Source organism: Onychomys torridus, chromosome 1 (assembly GCF_903995425.1).
Source record: "Onychomys torridus chromosome 1, mOncTor1.1, whole genome shotgun sequence".
In the NCBI taxonomy this organism is placed as follows: Eukaryota; Metazoa; Chordata; class Mammalia; order Rodentia; family Cricetidae; genus Onychomys; species Onychomys torridus.
Window position 1 is genome coordinate 30,599,455 of NC_050443.1, and position 22,424 is coordinate 30,621,878.

Genomic DNA, 22,424 nt, shown 5'->3' on the forward strand with positions numbered 1-22,424 from the left:
GACAGAGTTTCTCTGTGTAGTTCTGGTGGCTGTCCTGAATCTCTCTTTGTAGACCAGGCTGGTCTCGAACTCGTGTTGGGATTAAAGGCATGAGCCACCACCGCCTGGCCAGCTTCTCATTCCTATATAACCCTGCCATTTTGGCCATGTGACCTCTTTCCCCAACCCCACCCCATTGCAGGCTTCAGTGTACCGGTCATGTTCAATCTACTTTCTCCTACTCTTCTAGATGCTTCTGGCTGTCCTCTCACATCTAGAATAAAAACCTCTTCAATGGTCATGTCCTCACTTCATCCAGTGGAATGTGTTATCATTTAATGTAACTAGTATAAAAAGAAAATAATTGTGGAGTGTGTATACTCCTATAGGTCAAATTGCCAACCCAAAATGAACTGGGACAGTAGATGGTGGTAAAACTCATTGAATCACCTTGATTACCTACAGCAAACTCAGATTTAGTACTTCCCATCTGATACCATGTGACTGTAGATGGCTATTTAGCTGGAGTGGCCAAGTTATCAAGGACACATTCTAGTCATCTCTGCCACCAGTGTGGCCTGCTCCCCTGAAAATTAGCTCCTCCCTCCAGGACATCAGTCCCTAACCCATGCTCCTCCTGAGCTCTGCTTCTCCTGGAGCCATCTTCGGAGGCTTCCATCTGAGTCCCAGGACTATCTACCACACACACCCTTTAACTCCACAGTCAAGCTTGGTTCAGGATGAATGCCAGGTTAAATAAACCATGGTGCCAGGCGGTGGTGGCACATGCCTGCAATCCCAGCACTCAGGAGGCAGAGGCAGGTGGATTTCTGTGAGTTTGAGGCCAGCCTAGTCTACAGGCTCCAAAGCTACAGAGAAGCCGTCTCGAAAAAAACAAAACAAAACAAAAAAAGGGCACCTCTGAACAATGATACCCCTCAAGATCCAAGTACCACTGTCACTTGTCATACAGAGCATTATTCTGAACTTTTTTCTTCCTAAACACACACAGCCACAAGGTGGCTGAGCAGGTTAAGGCACTTCCCACCAAGCTTTTGACTCCAAGGCTTGCTGGATGTCTGAACATACATACACAAACTAGAAATGTAGAATACTTGCTTATGGAGGGATAATCTGATTTTTGCTTTTTTCTGTCGTCTCCTCTCACACAAATGCAGGTGTTTAGGTGTGGATTAAACCCATTTTGTGGGTCTTCCTAAGAAATCCTGCAGCACTCCTCGTGATGGTGTGCACTGCCACAACCTGCTCCACTTAAGGTTTTAATTACTGATTTTTCCTTCCACCTGAGATTGAACTCAGCTAGGTCAGGCTTGCCAGCCAGCACCTTTAGCCAGGGCCACCCAATAGTGCCCAATTTCACTTTTCAACGAATACCCACAACTAAAATGAACCTGCTCGGGCTTCCACAATGTCACTGCTTTAACCCTAGTTTACTGACCACTCTTCAGAAACAGGGTGGGAGAGAGGAAAGCACACACCCCACCCTGCAGGCCCAGCTGCGGCTTTATTTTCCAAACCATTTTATTGAAATGTGCCAAGATACATGGGCAGCACAAATGTATGAACAGGGAAAAAAAATCACACATACAGTTATCTTAAAAAGTGAAGGTTAATCTTGGGAGATACCAGTTCCCCTCCCCCCCTCCAGAGTTCCAGAATTTCCGTTGTGGTTAAGCGCCTACTGACCTAGCATTTAAAAAGGAAACAAAAAACTGCAAAAATAAATCAAAACAGAACAAAACCAAAGAAAATCAACAGCATAAAGGAAAGATGTTTTCCTGCTCGGATGTGTTCTTGCCAGCATCTAATTAGGAGGCGTGCTGCGCGGTGGAGAAGCACAACTTCAGAGTGTATGGGTACGGGCCGTCTGCAAACAAGAGGACAGATGTCAGGCCAATTATCCCCACCCGCTGGCACCCACACACCCTCTTCTGCAGGTCAATTACAGGGATCTAAGTCGTCACCATCAGGGCAGGCCTGAGTAACTCCCAAGCTCTCAGGTGGGTGGAACCAAGCAGCCTGGCTGGCCTCCCAGGAGAATGTCATCAGACTGCTCTCCTGGTGACCAAGTCCCATCTGCCTGTGTCTGCGACAAAGGCAGTCTCTAGGGTCCTATCTTGCGGGCAGGAAGGCTCTGGCACGCAGCCAGATAAGCCGCCGGGGGTATTCTGCAGGACACACAGACACTCACTTGGGTTTTTCATCTGGTAATGGTTCAGGAAGCCCAAGGTCTCCAGGGCATCACTCTTAGAGTCCCACTCCAGCAGCCCAGAGGAGCTGCGCTCACCTGGATAAAAAGCAAGAGACAGCAGCAAGCTTAGGCTGAGCCAGCAGCTAAGTCTCCTCCCACCACCACCCAGAGGCAGAGGCCTGGGGAGAGAACATGACACAGGGACTCACTTTTGCCTGAAAATACTTTCACAGAGGTTGGCCGCTTCACTCCCAGCTCATCGCAGATCTGGGGCAGAAAGAATAGAGTTCAGAAACCAAGGACTGCCTATGGGAGCCTTCAGACAGACCGGGCCTAGCTGTGGTCACAGACTAAGGCGTCCTGGGAGCCCCTCTCATGAGGTAGCATAGGGGGAAAGTGCTTCTCTAACCCCGACCCTGGCAGCCCCACAGGGTGTCGTCACTCAGTTGTGGCCCTCTTGCCCTACTTCCCTGACAGACCAGGCTCTCGCAAACTTCAACCTCTAGAGTCATCTAGACACCCCAGGCCTGATGACCGTGTTCTGACTCTGCTCTCGGTAAATCACCAGTCATCACTGCTTGTTCAAGATGTGAAGAGCAGTGTGGAGCACTGCACCGTGCATGCTTCCGCTCTCACCCGCCCCAGCTACGAGCAGGTCTTTTGCTGTGTCCCCAAATCCAGGGACCAGTGAGTGGCATTGGGAGTCTGACGATTACTTATAGAACAGAATGAGCCCAACTCAAGGACAGTGCCACGACACCTACCTCAAAGAAGTTCTCCTCAGTCACTTCCAGTGGAGCATTGAAGAAGTGCAGTACATTGCTAGGGTGCTGGATGCGGTTCTTCGCTGCCTGCTCTGGGGTAGAGAACCGATTGTTCCTTGACTCGCTGAAGTCTTTGTAACTGCAGGACCCGTCTTCTAGCCCGTATGACTGGCCGGGCATAATGGCTGGTTGCTTGGAAACACTAGGGAAAGAAAGCGAAGTCTCTGCTACACACTGAACTGTCTGTCCTCTAGGGCCTGCCAGAGGCTCAGCTGGTCCTCTGCCTGTCTGACACTACCAGGGGCTTTAACCTCACACTGCTACCCCACTTTCTCCCAGAGCAGAAAACATGGCTCCTATACCCACACCCCCATCCCTGGCTGTGCAAGCACCTTGATCTCAGTCAGAACTTGGACCGTACCTCTGCCCATGTCCGCCTGTGGTAACAGCACCTACCAGACATTCATCTTCTGCCCAAACATGAAGTTGTTATTAAGGTGAGTGATGGCCCGGTCCACAGCATAGCCATCAGCCATCTCCACCATGGCGGCCCCCGGCTTGCTTTTCATAAATTTCACCTTAGGGAAAAAGGGTGCGATTTAACACCAGTGTCCAGCTACTAGAGTCCTCTCTCCTGTCAAGTCAGAAGCTAACTCCTGCTCTGGCTCTGGCCTTCCATTTCCTCACACGTGAATGGGAAACACAACTACCCCCCAATGCAGGCCTAGTTCTGGCATGAGCTCAATCCAAAGTAGGCAGCAGAGCACAGGCAGTGCTTTCCCACTGGAGAGCTGCTCTGTGAGGAAAATGGTATGCAGAAGGAGAATGCAAGCCAGCTGCGTCTTTTCGCTATGGCATGTTATACATCCAGTCACAACATCAAAAGGAAAAATCTTAAGTGCCGGGGATGGAATCCTGGGCCTCTTAAGTGTTTTACCTCTGAGCCCTAAGCCATCTTAGAGACTACTACAGTACACACTGAACAAAAGCAAGGCTCTGAAGCCAGGCTATCTAGCCAAGTCTTGCTTCCATGCACAGTTCCTTTCCGATTTAAGAAATACAGTGTGTGTGGGGGGACACCCCACACAAACAACTACATAGGAAGTTTTACTGTGTTCTTTGAGATGGTCTCATCTGTGGCCCAGTCTCCTGAATGCTAGGGTCCCAAGTGTGTATCATCACAGCAGGCTGCTATTACTCTTATTAGCTGGACCAAGCCCAGGACTCTTGGAAGAGCCTCCAGGTGGAGTCACCTCTCAGCAGAGTGGTCAGTCCTAGGCAATGTTGACATCACCATCTTACTGGGTGTAGATTCTTAGGCCTCCCACTCATCGGTCCACTTGTGCACTAAGTCTCAGGACGGTAAGATAGGTAAGGCACGGGCTCTTTGATACAGGTAACTCAAACTCATGAAGCAGGCTGCTGTGCTGCCCGAGTCACTACACAGGATGCACCTCACTGTTCTTCCCTCTGCTCCCTCCATCTGAGGCTTGGGGCCCTCCTTCAGTTCTTCAAGGAAAGCAACTCACCTTCTCCACATTGCCATACAAGCAGAAGACATTGAAGACTCGATCACAGTTCATCTTAGATTGATCCAAGCCATAGACCATGAGCACAGGGCTGTCAGCGTGGGGGCCATAGTCGGGTGGTGGGGGGGGGGGGGGGGGATGACCATACTGGGGGCCATAGCGACTTGGGCCCCGACGGTGACCCCCCACAGGTGGGCCCATCCTTCTCCCTTCGTAGTGAGGTGGGGGGGGGCCCGTAGCCCTCATCATGGTAATGGCTGTGGTACCCACCATGGGGCCCTCCTGGGGGGTGGGAAGGAAAGAGAGGGAGGACGGGTGAGAATTTTCGCGGCGGACGACGGGCAGGGGCACATGAGCCACGGGAGTCCACGGAGGGGAACCCCCTGCCCTCACCATATTCTGCGGGATGATCTCCCAGGAGAGGGGGCTGCCGCTGGCGTTTGTTGGGATTACTGCCAGGGTCACCTGTAGATGGAAAAAAGAGTTAGGAATAGAACTCAAGAAAGAATCCCCACTCCTAACTAGAAGCCCACCTCAAGGCCTTGGAGCTCCTGTGAGCATGGCTGCAGCTGCAGAACCTTTCCTTACAAGGGCTGCCAGGGCCTCCGTCCTATGACCTGCGGTCAGGGCATGAAGCCTAGGTCTCCAAAGTTGGGACCCGCTCCCCTACACCTCCTTTCTCTGCTAAGGAGGAAAGCTTCTGGGCTTACTTGCTTTCCCTTGCCCTGGTTTGTAGAAGGGAACAGGCAGGGTCAAGACCAGCCCCCAGGCTGTCTAGGGAACGACAGTGTGGGTGTGTTACGAAGGGAAGAGTACTTTTATAGATTGATGCCCAATGAAGGGAGAAAGATTAAGGGCAACAAGTAACCCAAGATGGACAGAAATGAAGCGAAACAGCCCAGAAGTCCCTAGGTTCTGGGCGCACAAGGCCTCACTCCAGGCCTCATCTTCATCACCCATGGCCTGTCACCACTCATATCCCACCCAGCCCAAGAGGGACAGTAGATCTGACAAGCAGGGCACCAGCACAATCAGTTTGAAAGAGCAGTTAGGTACAAGGCATCAACATTCTCAGACCCAACAATGGCGCAGAGCCCCTCCCGGCCCAGTCCTTAACCATTAGTTCAGCGCTTGAGTGACGGACACTGGTAAGCACTTTACAGACATCACAGCTTCTCCAATTCCTCACAACAACCCTATGAGGTAGGCACTCATTTCCCAGCCCCTTCTTCCAGTAAGAGATTAGAGCAGTTACTTTGTCACTGAGCAGTTAAGACACTCTTGCAGATCAGAGGCTGAGCTAGGACCTCAGCCCAGTTCTGGGTGGCACCAAGACCCAGAGCGTGAAACCACTGCCCTTTCCTGCCACCCTGCCTGGGTTTGTTTTTTAACAGTCATTACAAAGATGGAAAAAGGCTACTTACAGCAGAAGTACAGAGTACAATGTCCATTTGTCACAAAAAAACAAATCTGTATTTTTCTCTTACCATTGGACGCTTCAACAGTGAGTTAGCACAGTTCTGAAAGATGGCGTCCCATCAAACATACACTGCGACCCTGCATCACATGGTTTTACAGTCATAAATACAAGTCACGGTACACATCCGCTACATTTTTCTTTAAGAATCGTTTTAAAAGTCAATGTTCTGATTAAATCAAAATTGGCTCACAGATGCTCTGTCCTCAGAAGATACCAGAAATGGAATAAGGTGTATGCAGTGGGTGTGTCCCTCCATGTAGTCACCTCCTCACACTGTGTGCTGCAGTGCGGTGCTTCTGGCTGTGTAGCGCTCCATGTGCGTGTCTCCTGGTATGAAGTGTGCCAGTGGCCCCACTATGCTTGCGCTTTGGCCTTGGTAGCGCGCCCGGTTACCCACCAGCAGGTAACTGTGTGCCTCTGAGCTGTTTTTGATTTTAGGTCTGTTTGGTTTTTTTGATTTTTTTTTTTTTGTTGTTGTGGTTAAATTTTTTTATTTCTGATCTCCAGTTGGTGCAGACTGTGTTGGCAGCCGGTGACTGCAGGAAAAAAAAATCAAAACACAAAAGAAAAAACAAGGCCCTCCCCAAACCAAAGGACTTAAAAAACAAAACCCACATGGCGAGGAATGGAGAGAGGATCCTATTGTCTTGGAGGCCCATGGAATCTACTTCAGTCTATGAATCGAATCGTTCTCCGAAAAGAGCACCGCTGGCTGGCTGGGTGAGCTCTGTTCTGTGTTTCCTACTTCTGTGTACATTCTTGGGTTCAGTTTGCTTGGATTTTGACTTTAATGTTTAATAAAAAGCAGTGTCTGCTGCCATGTTGCGTCTCTTTCTTTGTCTCTGTCTGCCTCTGTCTCTGTGCTTGTAGCTGTTCCTTGGAGCGCGGTGTGGTGTTCTTGATGTAGTGAGCTCAATCTGCGGCTGTTTCTGGGGACGTGGTGGAGGCTGCATGTTCTGTTCTCCAGGAAGAACTAGTGGTTTTGTGCCCTGTGTGTTGTTGGTGCGCAATGTGCAGAGGCAGAGCCGCTGAAGTGTGGTTCCCGAGGGGTGGCGAAGCACCGCCTCACTCCAGGTTACCTCATCAGCCCTCGGATTTTTTTGGGCCCCAGGCTTGGGGCAGCCAAAGCTGAGAGGCATCAAAACCAATGCACAGCCAGCCCTGCTACTAGCCCCTGCCGGCCTGCACATCTTCTATTGTGTTCCTTGGAGAAGAAATGGTTGGTTGCCATGTTTCTGTCAGCAGTCATGTAATGCCATTGCCCGCTCTGGTACATTCACTTGGTCATAATTTGCCTCTGACCTTTGGAGGGAGCAGCCGGGCCCAGAGGGACAATTCTGAGGGTCCTTGGGAGAGTCTAGCCCACCCTGCCCACTGGCTCTCAGCTGCAAAGCAAGCAAGACAGGCCCACCTACAAGTGTAGGGGTGAGTCTCTGGCCTCCCAGAGTCTGCAATGTCAGCCACCAGCCTCCTCCCACAGCCCAAGGCCTAGTCCGACGTATCAGACCAAGAGGTGGTTGATCTTGCGGATTTTCAGAGGGGTGATGCTGTTTTCCAAAGATAATCCTTCCCCTCTCCCACGTACCAAAAGTAAATCATTCTTGACAACACTAGAGAGGGGGTTGTCCCTGTGGACCCTTGAAGAGATGCCGAGTCCCCTCTACAACGGAGACCAGTGATGTCTGTCCTGGTCTCATCCAAGTGTCTGACCTCTACAAGGTCTACTTGCTTGGAGGCTCTGCTTCAAAACCCTTCCTCCTGAACCCCTACCATCAGCCCCTCAGACAGCAGAGGACCTTTGCTCACCCTCCAGGGAATGGAGACTCAAGCAACCCTACCCAGGCTCTAGAAGGAAGGCAGCAAAATCCTATGGAGCTGCTACTGATCTCTGCCTCCTCGCCATGCCTCCTCCTCCTCCTCATAGATGCCCTGTCCCCACCCTGCCCAAGCCTCAGCCTCAACTCTGCCCCTTCAGCAGACTCAGGAGGCAGAACTGACCCAAGGGCCTTCCCATGCCCACAGGGAGCCCAATGGCATTACATAACCCTGAGCCCAGGTCTATGAAGTGCACTAGTCGAGTGAAGAGGCAAGGCGGTGTGTTTAGAACAAAGTAGCCATCAGGATTACCTTGTCCACTGAGGTTGGGGTTTGTGTAGTCCCAAGTATCTTGATCATTCTTGAACACATTTAAACGGGTAGGCTGCAAGGACAAGACCAAGTTTAAGACTGGCCATGCATCCCCTCACCAGGTAACTAACATCAGGTAGTCATTCCGAGACTCACCTTTGCGTACTCAATCTTCAGAGTGCAACAGCCAGAATAGATGTCAGCCCCATTAAGTGAGGCCTTGGCCCGCTGGGCACTTTGCACAGAGTCAAATGTGAGAGAACTTAAGGAAGCTATCAACGTGCAGCTTTGGAAAAGGCATTACACTGACGGATAAAACAAGGACCAGACAGCACTCAAAGATCATAAGCAGCCACTGGCCAGGGTTCTCTGTGATCTACATTTTTTTTTTTTTTGGTTTTGAGACAAGAGTTTCTCGAGGTGCCTGTCCTGAAGCTCGCTCTGTAGCCCAGGCTGGTCTCGAACTCAGAGATCCACCTGGCTCTGCCTCCCAAGTGCTGGGATTAAAGGCGTGCACCGCCACCAGCTGTGATCTGCATTCTTATCCCAGCCACCAAGAGATGGCAGCAACGGCTTCTCAAGCTGCCCCATCTTACCTCAAAAATCTACACCCTGCCTGCTTTTAAAGATGGCTTCTCACTGCATCCTAGCCAAGGGGGCCCTAAAAAGCCATCTTCATCAAAAATCCCCTCTCCCCTTTTAAGTCATTCTGCAGGTCTTGAGTCTTCTGATTATCTAAGCCCCATATGCACAGAATGCCAACCAAGCACCTCACAGCAGAAGACTGGATATAGCTGAGTGTTCCACCTGTGCAGTATGCATGAAGCACTGGGCTCAATACTGGGGTGGGGGGGGGGTGGAGGGTGAACATACCACCTGAAAGCAGCAGCACCCTCTTGAGAGAGGTGCCCACATCACTTGCTATTACATAAACCTCATGGACTGTTCCTTTAAGACTTGCAGTGTATGGCTCCCTGGTCCGACTTCCACATAACTGTCTCTGCAAAAGCATTTGGTATGTGGCATGAATTCTCTCTGCCTGAGAGACCCTCCCCCCCCAGATCTGAGAACACCAGTTTCCCAGAAAAGGATATTCCACCATAGCTTGGACTCCATTCTTCCGGAAAATGACAATTCTCTGGACAGGACCACAAGGATTACAGATAGTGTAAAGAACATCCTATAAGAGCAACAAGAGGCAAGGTAAGGGGCCTTGGCATGTCATGCTAGCTCGGGGGTGGGGAATTGGGACTACAGGGGAAAGGAGCTCTCAGAGCAGCCTAGAGGAATGCCTTCAGCACACACCGTGGTTATGGAGTAGATGGGGTTCAAGATGGTGAACAGAAGCACACTGTTGACGCTCCGCGAGTCATCAGAGTCGCCTGGGCGAGAGATCTTCTGGCTGGTTGAGTAGTTGACAAAAGCAGGGTGCCCAGCAATGTAGATCTGGTTGTCAGCTGCGTAGTTCACTGCATTACAAGCCCCCAGCACGTCTTCAAACTCCACCAGCGCCTGTCTCTTCTTTGGCATCACCACCACGTAGCTACAGAGAAAAGGTAGACTTCAGTCTTCCCGCTCTCTGTGAACCGATTCCTGCTCCTCTGAACTCTGACCTCAATACAGCAAATGATACACAGTCATCTCCTGACCCTCTTCCTGTTTCAGAAGAGACCGTCACAGTGCTAATCAATCGTTGCCCAGGCAACCTTGTAGAAGGAATCTAGGCACAGTAACTAGGCTGGACAAATAGCCGGAATACTAGGTAAACAAGAGTCTGACTAAAGCCAGTAAGCAGCACCCCTCCATGGCCTCTTGCCCTCTTTGAGCTCCTGTCCTGACCACTTCCCTCGACGATGAAAAGTGATGTGGAAGTGTAAGCCAAATAAACCCTTTCCTTCCCCCTCTCCCTCAAAAAGAAGCTCTACTAGACACCCCAGGGGCGCGATAGGGAACCGAACTTGGAACACTAGAAGAGTGGATATGGGGAGCCACAGGATCCAGCCAGACTCAGGACCAGACACCAGTGACACATGAGAATGCTAAAGAGACCTAAGCCCTGGCTTCAGACGATGAAGTACCTGATGGGTCCAAATTCCTGCAGGGCTTCCACAAGGTCAGCTTCCACAACACCATCAATCAGGCCCCTGATGTGGACAACTGGGGAGGCAGGGGTTTTGTGGGGGTCATCGTAGTTCTCCTGTAAAAGGATGGACAAACCATGAGTGAGAAGAGGGACCCCATTCAAAGCTATCCAATGAAGAAATGCCTTTGAGTGGGGGTAGCCATCTGCCCACTGGCTTTAGTTTTCTTTCTTTCTTTCTTTCTTTCTTTTTTCTTCTTCTTCTTGATTTTTGGAGACAGGGTTTCTCTGTGTAGCTTTGGTGCCTTTCCTAGAACTCACTCTGTAGACCAGGCCTGCCTCACAAGTGCTGGGATTAAAGGCGTACACCACCACCGGCCGGCTGGCTTTAGTTTCTAAGGAATGCTGAACGTAGGAAGAACTAGAGACTCACATTTGGCCTTCTTCCTGGAATCTGTCTCTCCTCCATCAACGTACAACAGGAAGAGTGGTGTGGAAAGGGGCCACACCCACGGTTAGAGCCCCAACAGCTTCCTGCTAGCCTCAGGAACACACTCTGCATGTGCTATTAACTTCTCTGTGCTTTCTCTGGCTGGCAAGCTGTGGTCACTTAGTGACTGTTCTCCACAAGTCACCTTCATGTCCAGTCAGGGCAAAAGACACATGGCTTCTAGGACATGCCCTTTCTTACACTGACTAGGCCAAACTAAAGAGAACAGGGCCAAGATCTTCCACACTGAACTGCTATCCCAACCTGTCAGACCTACCACAGCTCCTCCTCAGGGGATGTATCTTTCCACACACACACCCAAGTCTGGGGCTCTGGAGGCAACTTTCTCCTCTCTCTCTCCTGGGCTCTGGGAAGCCCATGAACACTAGTGGGTCCTTTTTTCAGTAGTGAACTACACAAGACACACTCTTCCTGGCAGTTTTCAGCTAAGGCTCGTCTCCCACAGCCCTGAGTTTGTTTAATCCTAGCTGTTCTGTAAGGGAGTCTACAAAACTACCAATCTCAGAGGACCAGCAACTAATGTGAGAGGTCACTTTAAAGTATTGGGGATGGGGGCAAGCTACCACACTGCCCATGAGATGCTCAGAGAACTCTCTGGAATCAGTACTCCTTCAACCTCATGGGCTCCAAGAGTCTAACAAGAGGGCATTGTTTGTTTGGGAAGGAGTCTCACTATGCAGAACAGGCTGGCCTCAAACTCCAGAGATTCGCCCGTTTCTGCTTCTAGAGCACTGAGATTTAAGGCCAGCGTCACCGTGTCCGGTAGGAGGACGTTTACACTTTTAAAGGGAGTGTAGACTGTAGCCAAACACAGAAATCAGAACTGTGACTCTTAGGAAAAGACTGAGTGGGCAAAATGCCTCCGTGCATGGCCACAGGGCCAGAAAATTTTAGTTTATAAATGCCCCTCTCCGGGAAACCGAAAGCAAACTGAGTGATGACTTCTAAGCTCAGCTCACTGCCAGTTAATCTACCTTTCACAAGCTCTCTTCCGTTTTACAATGCACACAGCAGCAGAGGTCAAATATTCTAGTCTGGCTGGGCGTTATAGTCCCAACAGGTCAACTTCAGTAAGACGCGACCGTGATTAGGCCGTCGATGGGGCAGAGTTGCCGACCCCACCGCCCAGTTCCCGCTCACAGGCCCTGGTTGCAGGAGCGCGCCTGCGCGTGGGGACACAGACCGGAAAAAAAAAAAAAAAGAGAAAGGGAGAAAGGGAAAGAAAAAGTGCCGGCCGCGTGCCTGGGCCCCCCACATGCCAGACCGCGGCGCCTGCGCACTGCGCCGCCCGCAGCGGCAGCCGCTTCCTCCGCCCCCTCAAGCCCCGCGACGGATGGCGCGCACGCGCAGCGACTGTCCTCGCGCAAACCCCGCCGTTTGCCCAACGCCCGCCCCTCCCCCACCCCTCCAAAAGCGCGAGGGCTGCAGCGCGTGCGCAGAGGTCCCCCGCAAAAATAAATAGCTTTAAAGTAAGAAATTTCCCCTTCCTCCCGGGAGTCTAAAGCCCTGGCCTCACCCCGCCGCCGCCGCCCGCCGCCCCGGATCCGCCGCCGCCGCCGCCTCCGTGCTGGTCGCCGGCGTTTTCAGTCTTCAGCCGTTTAGGAGCACGGCCTCCCTCGTTGCCGCCGCCGTAATAGCGACCACCGCCGCCTCCGCCGCCCGCCGCCGCCATCTTCACCATCGCTCCCGCCCGCCTCAGCTGCTCGTCCGGCTGCTGCCTCTGCTCGAGCCGCCGACGCCGCTTCTCCGCCCGGGGCAGCAGCCTCCGCGACATGGCGGCGCAGAACCCGCCTCCCCCCGCCTCTCATTGGGGGAGGGACACGCCCGTCACTCGCCGCCCCCACCCGATAGGGGGAGCCACTGGCCCTTTCGTGGGGGGAGGGGAAGGCCCCACAAGATTCCTGCCTATTGGATAGCGCCCATGCCGTTCTATTGGAAAGCCCGCCCTCGTCCGTCTATCGCACTTCTTATAGGTGAACGTTTCCTGCCAATCATTCCGCCAAGCCCCGCCTTCCTAAAATAAACTTCGATTTGATAGGCGGGATTTTTGGCATCGCTCCTCCTTCCCACAGACAGCAAATGGAAGCGGCTCCCCGAAGGCCCGCCTCCTTCCCACTCTCATTGGTTTCTTCGCCTATCGATCACTCTGAAATCCTTGCACCCCCCAGTCACAACGATTGCCTTCCCGCGCCACTCCGCTGGGATACAAGAAAGGCCTTCCCTTCTGTGTTCCTGCAGTGGTTCCCGCAAGTGCCCGTTTTCTACGTCACCACTCGATTGGTCAATGGAGAGTGGAAAGAAAACCCTCTTGCCAGATGGTATAGGGCGACTGATAGTCTCTGATTGGTGAAAAAGGGGAGCCCGTAGGCGCTCACTGGCGCAATCTAGGAACCGGCCGAGGACGCATGCGCTACCCTACTTTTCGGGGCCTCAGGAGAAGAGGTGACCAAGGAAGCGACTGCTGGATTACCCAGACGATATTTTGCTTGCCTGCTCCTTGCAAGCTCCGGAAATCTAGACCAAGACAGCAATTTGCAGCTATAACCCCATTAGTTCGTTTCCACTTCACCTTAAACCTATCCAAAGCTAGAGGTTGTTGTTCTTTGAAAAAGAACCTCCAAATCTGAGCACTTCTAAGTATAAAAGCACCCACTGCCAACTGACTTTGGACCCTGCCAAGCGGCACCGTTTCACTTTAAATTCAGCCACGATAGATCTTCAGTTTAGCTCGATTCGCACGTGGCAGCACCGCGTCCTTGGGAGTGCTTTGTAGCCCAGACTCGCTCCTTGGAGACTGCCCTGAAGGGAGTGGTCTTCCTCCTAGGGTCCTGCGAAGCCCTAGAGCTGTATCGCGGTCCAGAGCCCATTGGGGAGAGGACAGGGAAGGTTACTGACCGAGGATCCTGACCATGGGCCCGTCCACAGGCGTTACGGGGACAATAAAAAGTCAAACGGGCTGTGGAACGCTTGCCTAGCACAGACAAGGCGCAACTTTACACACCACCACGAGACACACACACACACACCAAAGTCTGAGGTCGTGGAAGATTCACAGGACGTCCTAAACGTGCTGGGGTACCTTTCCACCAGGTCAGTGGGATCCCCACAGCCAGGATCCCCTTAGGACTAAGTTTAAAATGTAAGGACACAGGGACTGGAACCCCGTCTGTTTGAAGTCAAGTTTTGAGCACCGCATGGTGGTTGCAAGCCTATAATCCCAGGGCTCTGGAGCCAGAGGCTGGATCGCCTTGAGTTCAGGGCTACCCTGGGCTCTAATTGAAAAAAAGAAAAGTTTGGAGGCGTCTGAGGCTGCAAACGAACCTCCACCCTACGCACAGGACAGATACTCCAAAGCGGGCCCTCCCAACGTGGGGCGCGCCGCGGCGCAGCGGGTGACGCGCGGCGGCGGGGCGGGCCGCTCCCGCGGAAGGGCGGGTCCCGCGGCGACGTCAGAGGGGTGGGGGAGGGGAGCGGGCGGCCGCCTCCCCGCCCCCGCGCCCGGCCCGGACGCCCCTCGCTCGCCGGGGCGCGTCGCCGGCTCTCGGCCAGACCCTGGACAGTGCGGGCCGCGTGCGGACCACGCGCGCCCGGGGCAGCGACCGGCGCCCGCGCCGGCTGCTCCCGCAACCAGTCCCCCGCCCTCCCGCCGGCGCGGCGGCGTGCGTCCCGCCGGTCCCCCCGCGGCCCGCCCCGACCCCGCGGCCCCGTCCCCTACCAGCTCGGCGGCGAGCCTGGCCGGCCGTCCGGGATCGCAAAGAGCAGACACTGGGAAGTTTTGGGGGAGGGAGGGGCGGGCCTTAAAGGGACCACGACCTCTTTTCACTGGGGGAGTGGGGGAACCGAGGAGGTTCCGAAGCTGGAACGGAGTGGGAAGAAGGTTGGGCCGCTACGTTCGTCCTGGCTCCGCGTTCCCGCTCACCCTCAGTCCCGCTCTCCACCTTAACCAGGAGAAAAAGTGCCGCAGTTGCTTGGGGTTCACGTGGCAGTTTTCCCCAACTGCTGAGTGTTTTGGAGGAAAATTGTAGACAAGTATGTTACCCAAATGTGTAAGCAAGGCTCAGAGCACTCAAGGTGCCACAGCTGCTAAGTGTTTGGTTTCGAAGCTCTGGCAGGGTGATGTCTGTGTGCTTACCAGAGAGCACTAGCGAATGGTGGAGAACAGCACAGGCTAGACCCCACGGCCGGGTTCAGCTACCCACCGGAGACAGAGAATCTCGAGTTTAAGGACAGCTTGGGCTGTGTATCTAGATCACACAGACATACCAACAGGCCATCTGACTCTCACAGCCTTGTAAAAATCTCCATCTACCCAAATCTGCCGATTCTCTGCCTGCCGAGATCAGAGGAGGGTTGTCTTCGGATTTCCAGGGACTGGAATAACCGACAGCTGTGAACTGGCATGTGGGTGCTGGGAATTGAGCCCCGGCTCCTCTACAAGAGCAACCGGTGCTCTTAACGGCTGAGCCAACTCTCCATCTAACGGCCTTTGACTCCATCTCAGTCCAGTAAACCTCCACACACAGTTTTAATCATGGCTCCTGCGTAATTCCTGAAAGAAACCGGGTGTGTCTCAGAGACTCCTCGTTTTCATTACCAAGGTTATAGCCAAAGAAAGAAGTGATTAAAGTGTGCCGGACAGGTGGAGACCGGAACACTGGAACACGTTGCTGCAAGGCTACCTGGAGCGCCATGGATTCCCCTCTCGTGCTGGGCCACCCTGGCGCAGGAAGGGTTATGAAATGAACTGCTTGCTGCTGGCCTGCTAAATTAGCTAATCCTCGCTTGGGGTACAAGGACAAAGCAAGCTAAGCTAATGAGGTCACTGCTAGATGTGGTCCAACCTTTAAACCCTTCCTCCTAGGCCAGAAATTCAGTGGTGCCAACATCTACCTGTAGTCACAGTTCTAGGGAAACCGAGTACAAGGTCATCCTCTGCTCCTAGTGGATTGGGGACAAACCTGGGCTACGTGAGATCCTATCTTCTCAAGAAACAAGAACATTTTTTTTTTTTTAATCAATGTAATTACAGCCAGCGAGTCTGGCCAGATGGATTAATAAAGCTGCTTTGGTGCACAAGCCAAATGACCTCAATTGATCCCCAGAACCCAGTAAAAGTGGAAGGACAGAACTGACAAAGTTGTCCCCTGCCTGCCACACATGTACCATGGCACTCAACCCCACACACACATCATGTACACACAATAATAAATAAATGTAATAAAATAAAGCCCCTCTTCCAGGGCTGGGGCTATAGCTCAGCAGTAGACAGGGAGAATCCTCCAGGGAGAGGCCAGGAAGCACAGCCCAGAGGCAGAGCTGCTGCCTACCATGTACAGCACAGTAGTTCCATACATAGGACTGCACTAAGTGAATCAATAAATACTTCAGGAGTGGAGAGAGATGGCTTAGCAGATAAGAGCACTCACTGGCCACTTTCCTAGAAGACCCGGGTTCAGCTCCCAACACTTACATGGAGTGTAATCACAATCATCTGTAACTCCAGTTCCAGGGGAGGCTACGCACTCTTCCGGCCTCCTCGGGCACCAACCTGGTATACGTGTCATATGCAGACATTCATGTAGACAAAACGCCCATACATATACAATGATAAAATGTAAAAATATATTAAAATCCCTCTTCCTTCAGCAACGGGCAGAAGAGCTGCAGATTCCACCTTGCTCTCAAGTTTGTCTTCCTGTTAGTTTTGCTTTGCTTGTGTAAGAGCGTCTCATTATGTATGTAGCCATGGCTGACAGAATTCTCTAGGTAGATAGACTGGTTTTGAACTTACTGCCTCTGCCTCCTGAATTCTGGAAGCAAAGCCCTGTGCCACCATGTGAAGCTTCCCTGTTGATTTTTTAAAATTATTGTTATGTATATAGGTATTTTGCCTACTTGTCTGTGTACCGCATAGATGCTTAGTGCCCACAGAAGCCAGAAGAGGGCACTAACTAGGTCCCTGGAGCTGGAGTTAACAGACAGTTGTGAGCTGCCGTAGTGGGTGCTGGGAACCAAACCTGGGTTCTTTGGATGAGCAGCCAGTGCTCTGTTTGTCTGTTTGGTTTGGTTTATTTCATGACAGAATCTCCCTATATACCTCGGGCTGTCCTCGAACTCACAGAGATCCGCCTGGCTCTGCCTCCCCAGTGCTGGGACTAAAGGCGTGCGCCACCGCCGCCCGGCTTGCAGCCAGTGCTCTTAACTTCAAAGTCATCTCTCCAGCTACTTCCCTTTTTGAAATGGTCTCATTTTAGTTTTGGCTACGGTTGATGGCTCAGCCGTTAAAGGCTAGGCTCACAACCAAAATATAGTTTTGGCTGGCCTCGAGTTCTGTAGTTAGACTAGGTTGACCTCAACTCAGAGATCTTCTTGCCTCTGCCTCCCATGTGGATTAAAGCCATGGGCCACCATGCCTAGCTTGCCTGTTTATTTCCACAATGCCTTTGGGTAAAATACCCAGTTGGGCAGTAGACCAGGGCTTTTTATGGTTCTTTTTTATCCCCAAATTTGTCCTTCTTTTTTGTATTTAAAATTTTTCTTTATGTATTTGTTATGTGCTGTGTGTGTGTATGTTGCTGCATGGTTTATGTACAGCACATCTGTACAGCTGCCCTGAGAGTCCAGAAGGTGTTGAACGCCCTGGAACTAGAGTTTCAGATGACTGTGACAAGGTCTTACTGTAGAGCCCTGGCTGGGCCTGACCTCGTGGCAATCTCGACCATGCCTCCTCCACCACTCCTAGCTTGCCTAGGAAAATTTTATTTCTCTAACTCTAGGAAAATAGGTATATAAAATATGTGACATGGCAAGCAGATGCAGGGGCAGGCTGATCTCTGTTCAAGATCCCTGGTTTATATAGTGAATTCCAAGTTGGCCAGGGAGATAGAGAGAGACCCTGTCTCGGAAAACCAAAAAGAAAGGAGAAAAGGAAGGGAGGGAGGGAGGAAGTTGCAGCCAGTGCATGTTCAGAAACTTTATTGTTACCACCTTTCCACCAACCCCACATTCAGTTATGCATCCCCCAATATGAGCTTCATGGGCAGTTCTGCTCTATGCCAGGCACAGCCTTCCCAGCACAGCTAGCTGGGGATATTACAGGTCCCTGCACACCTACTGTCATGGTTAGTATCACCATCTAGACTGGATCTAGAATCTCCCAGGAGACGAACTCCGGCATATATTGAGGGATTATGTTCATCCTAAAGATGGGAGGAGAAAGACCACTGGTCTAAGTTATCATGGCCAAACTAATTAATTCAAGTCAGCTTTTTTATTCATGTACACAGGCTGCCTCTCTCCCTAAGGCGGAGTTTGAGAGATCAGCCTTGGATGTGAGGGAGACAAGGCTTTGATAACTCAGGGGAAAGGGGATTTGGCAAGAAAATAGGTGGGGTTACAGGACTAGAACATCTTAACAAGTTGGCCCTAACAACCTCCAGAAACAAAGACAGGGTTGCTAGGTGGGCGTGACAAGGTAGTCATAACAACAGGTAGTCATAACAAGGTAGTCACAGGGGTTCATATAACCTTTTAAAACAAAGGTAGGGTTGCAAGATGAAGATGGTTATAAACAACTTTTTGAAACAAAGACATGATTGGCATTCCTGAAGCAAGCAGTGTAGAACCATTTGTAGTTAAGGTTACAGGTGGGGCATAGCCCAATCTTTGAGAAACAGAGGTTTTTTAATCATAACTAGGAATGAAGCTAGTTTGTCTTTACTATAAGATGGCTCTTAAGCCCAAGATGGAGGCAGGCTGGTTCTTCAATTACCTAGGTCAGGTTAGCCTCTGGATGTGCCTGGAAGGGATTTTCCAAATTAGGTTAATTAAGGTGGGAAGAATCACTTTAATTTTTGGTGGCACCATTCCATGGACAGGTGTCTCAGACTTTATAAAAAAAAAGAGAAAGTTACTGAACCCAAGCGCTCATGACTCCCTGCTCCCTGATTGGTGATGTGAGGGGACCAGTCAGCCTTCTGCCCGGGCTGCCAGGCCTTCCCCTCCCCATCAAATGATCCCCTCAAACTGTCAGGCAGAAGAAGTCCTTCCTCCTCCTTTTTCTCTTCCTCCTCCTCCTCTTCCTCCTCCTCCTCCTTCTTCTTCTTCTTTTGTTTTTTTGAGACAGGGTTTCTCTATGTAGCTTTGGAGCCTGTCCTGGAACTCACTCTGTAGCTTAGGCTGGCCTTGAACTCACAGACAGAGCTCTGCCTGCCTCTGCCTCCTGAGTGCAGAGATTAAAGGCCTACGCCACCACCGCCCGGCCGTCCTTCCTTCTTTAAATGACTTTTTATCACAGCAATGAGAAAATAACTAACATACCAAATAATTACTTCCTCCCACGTGGAGCCACTTGTTAATTTCTGACCCCTGTCTAGAACCTGGGCTCTTTAGGGACTGGGTGAGCATAGTCATGCATTGTATAAGGACACTGTGTCCCACCACAGTGGATGGCACCTAACACCAGGGCCCCCTAAGATTATATTGCCTGAAATGTCTTGTTGGACCACCCTCCACTACACACTTGCACCCCAAGAACTGAGTGGCTCCTCCATGCCTTCTGGCCACAGTCCTGAGCCACATCCATCCTGCCTTCTTGAAGCTGGACCTGTTGGATAGTTTAGCTACAGCGACACAGAAATGGTGAAATCAGGGGTCCCATCTGTTCTCTTGAACTTCTGCTGCTGTGAGAACGCACCCCAGTAAAGCAACTAGGCGGCAAGAGTTCATTCCACCAGGTCATCGTCCATCACGAGGGACGTCAGAGCAGGAACTCAAGCAGAAACCCTGGAAGACTGCTGCCAGCTGGCTCTCCTGTACAGCCCTGGACCACCTGCCTAGAGAATGGTGCCCTCGTGACAAAATAATCCCCGTGGGTAGTCATGCCCACAGACTGGTCTAATCCGAGCAAGTCCTCAGGTGAGACCACCTTCTCGGGGGACTCTGGGTTGTGTCAAATTGACAGTGAAAGCTATCCAAAATACTGCCAGTTGATGACTGAACCTGATGCAAGGTACCTGCCAGGCAAGTGGACTCCTGCTGAGCCCCTCCCCCACCCCAGGAAGTTCGGCTGTTTGGAAGCTCTCCCAGCCCTGTCCTTTTGAGGTTTTATGGAGGCTGCACAGGCAGGATTGTTAACAGATTGGGTGGGGAAACCCAGAAAAACCTGTTGGTTCAGATTGTCCCGGCCTACCCGGCAGCATTCCTTTCTCCGGGGCAAAAGACAGGATGTGCGGGGACGCTGGGTCCTGTTTAAGTTCTCCTAGGGAGAATCTACTCCAAACGCTCAGGGAATAAGGAAAACATCCTTTAATAGTCCCAAACCAGACACAAGTGGACATTAGTGAGGGATTACGTAAGATTTAGGCTTTAACATTCCACATACACCACTGTTCATCTGTACACATCCTTACGGTCTCAGCCCCAAGTTACGCCAAACAATTAAACAGGGGCAGGAGACTGTAAACACTGCCATTTTCAGCAATTGGGAAATTTACACAGCAAAGTTATAGTCACAGTTACTGTCAAAATATACCAGTATCGTTCTTTTTGGGTTGGCTAATATTACCCTGGGCCATCCTGCCTACCTGGCAGAATCGTTACCTCATCCTGATAAGAGAACAGGACTTAATGGCAGACTAGAACTCAATGGTGGCTGCTGGCCAGTGCCACCCCTTTGAACTGCCAGGTAGAGGTGTGTTCTTTGATATGGGAATGGAGCCTAATAGGCGGCAATCTTGGTGGACAAATCTCAACAGAAACATTTTCTCAGCAAGCCTAAACTGCAATTATGTTCGAGGTATGACATTTTCCCTACAGTTTGACAAGTCTGATCAGCCCTCTCCTTATCTCCGAGCCATATTAGGGGCAGCACTGCTTGCTGTAAGTGAATCCTACCCCGTGCGACTTAGAATTTCCTAAGCAAGTCTATTGGTGAATCCTTTGTAACCTCAATTTATTACTCTCAGTTCCGCCTGATCACCCTGACCTACTACCAGGAAGTAGGTCAGGGTCATGATTCAGGAATTGTGACAAAAACATAAACATGCACATTCATATTTGCTGTGTTTTGTTTGCTTTTATTGAGTTAGAGTTTTACTATTGAACCCCAAACTGGCCCCTGCCTCAGCCTTTCAAGGTCTGGGATTACAGGTTTGTACCATGATGACTGTTTACATTGTGCGTCTCTCTCTCTCTGGTACACATCAGTGTGCACATGTGTATGCTGTGCAGGTTCACATTGGCTTCCATCATGTGGGCTCCAGGCTTCACACGCAAGTCAGTCATGGCAGCAGAGACCTTTACCCACTGGTTTTTAGTAGTACCACATTTAATTAATTATTTTTTGTGAGAATGTTTTGCTTCCATGTATAAATGTGTACCACGTGTGTGCCTGGTGCCCATGGAGATCAGAAGAGGGTGTAAGATTCCCTGGAACTAAAGTTACAGGAGGTTGTAAGCTGCTATGTGGGTGCTGGGAACTGAACTCAGGTCCTTTGCAAGAGTAGCAGAATTGAGCCATCTCTCTAATTTCCTCGTTTTTGTTTGTTTGTTTTGTTTTGTTTGTTTTTTGTTTGTTTTGGGTTTTGTTTGTTTGTTTGTTTTTTGAGACAGGGTTTCTCTGTGTAGCTTTGGAGCCTGTCCTGGAACTCACTTGGTAGCCCAGGCTGGCCTCGAACTCACAAAGATCCGCCTGGCTCTGCCTCCCGAGTGCTGGGATTAAAGGCGTGTGCCGCCGCTGCCGCCGCCGCCGCCACCACCACCCTGTGCATCTTTAGAAGTTTTAAATATTGATGTCATGGTGGTTTGATGAGAAACGCCCTCTGACAGAAGAATTCCCACATAGCTACGCCTGGTCTGACTCTGGCGTGTTGCACCTAGCTTTGATCTGCCTTTTGTGATTGTGATTGTTACCCCCACCCCATCTACCTACCTTCTGTTTGAAGTCTTTTTTTTTTTTTTTTTTTAAGATTTATTTATTTATTATGTATAGTGTTGTCTGCATGTATCCCTGCAGGCCAGAAGAGGGCACCAGATCTCATTACAGATGGTTGTGAGCCACCACGTGGTTACTGGGAATTGAACTCAGGACCTCTGGAAGAGCAGCCAGTGCTCTCAACCTCTGAGCCATCTCTCCAGCCTCCCTGTTTGAAGTCCTTACCTGAGAGTTTTCCTGGGGGATCAAAGCCTGTGCAAAGGTAGTAACAACAACCCAGAAAACTGTGGTATTATTACTGAGAATCTGCATTTGGCATTGTCTCTCTGGGGGACTTAGATCAAAGACTTTGGTATAAGGAATTGACTTATTAAAGGTGTGATGTGTATAACAATCAAGGGGCCTTTTGCTCTGCAAAAGTTCATCCTTGAGGTACTGCTGTACTTCTCTCCACAGACCCACATGAACCTGCACCTACACCTGGTATGCTCAGGTATTTGAACACTTGGCTCCTGGCTGGTGGCACTGTTTGGGAAGGTTCTGGACCCTTCAGAAGGCAGAGCCTTGTTGGGGAGGACTTGAGGCCTTACAGCCTGACTTCCAGTTCTCTGCGCCTTCTGTGGGGTTAGAAGATGTGATCTCCCAGCTTCCTTCTCTGGCTGCCTGATGCCATGCTTCCCCCACCGCTCTGGACTCATCTAGAACCTTCAACCAAAATCAGTTCTTGCTTCCTCACATCACTTTTGGTCATGGTGTGTTATCACAACAATCAGTAAGGAATCCAGGTGTAGTCCAGTTGATTTTTCTTT

At 51.0% G+C, this 22,424-nt stretch overlaps 1 protein-coding gene across 1 annotated transcript; it reads right to left on the reverse strand.

The window, feature by feature from the left end:
- Positions 1-1,492: 1,492 nt before the first annotated feature.
- Hnrnpl (heterogeneous nuclear ribonucleoprotein L) lies at positions 1,493-12,473 on the reverse strand. The gene is given in 14 exon segments (XM_036187121.1): positions 1,493-1,867; positions 2,192-2,287; positions 2,401-2,458; positions 2,956-3,157; positions 3,412-3,533; positions 4,485-4,718; positions 4,720-4,766; positions 4,878-4,949; positions 8,092-8,164; positions 8,248-8,344; positions 9,186-9,271; positions 9,397-9,634; positions 10,170-10,288; positions 12,199-12,473. Coding segments are annotated over 14 exon segments (1,761 nt in total). The 5' UTR covers positions 12,457-12,473; the 3' UTR covers positions 1,493-1,808.
- Positions 12,474-22,424: the final 9,951 nt, after the last annotated feature.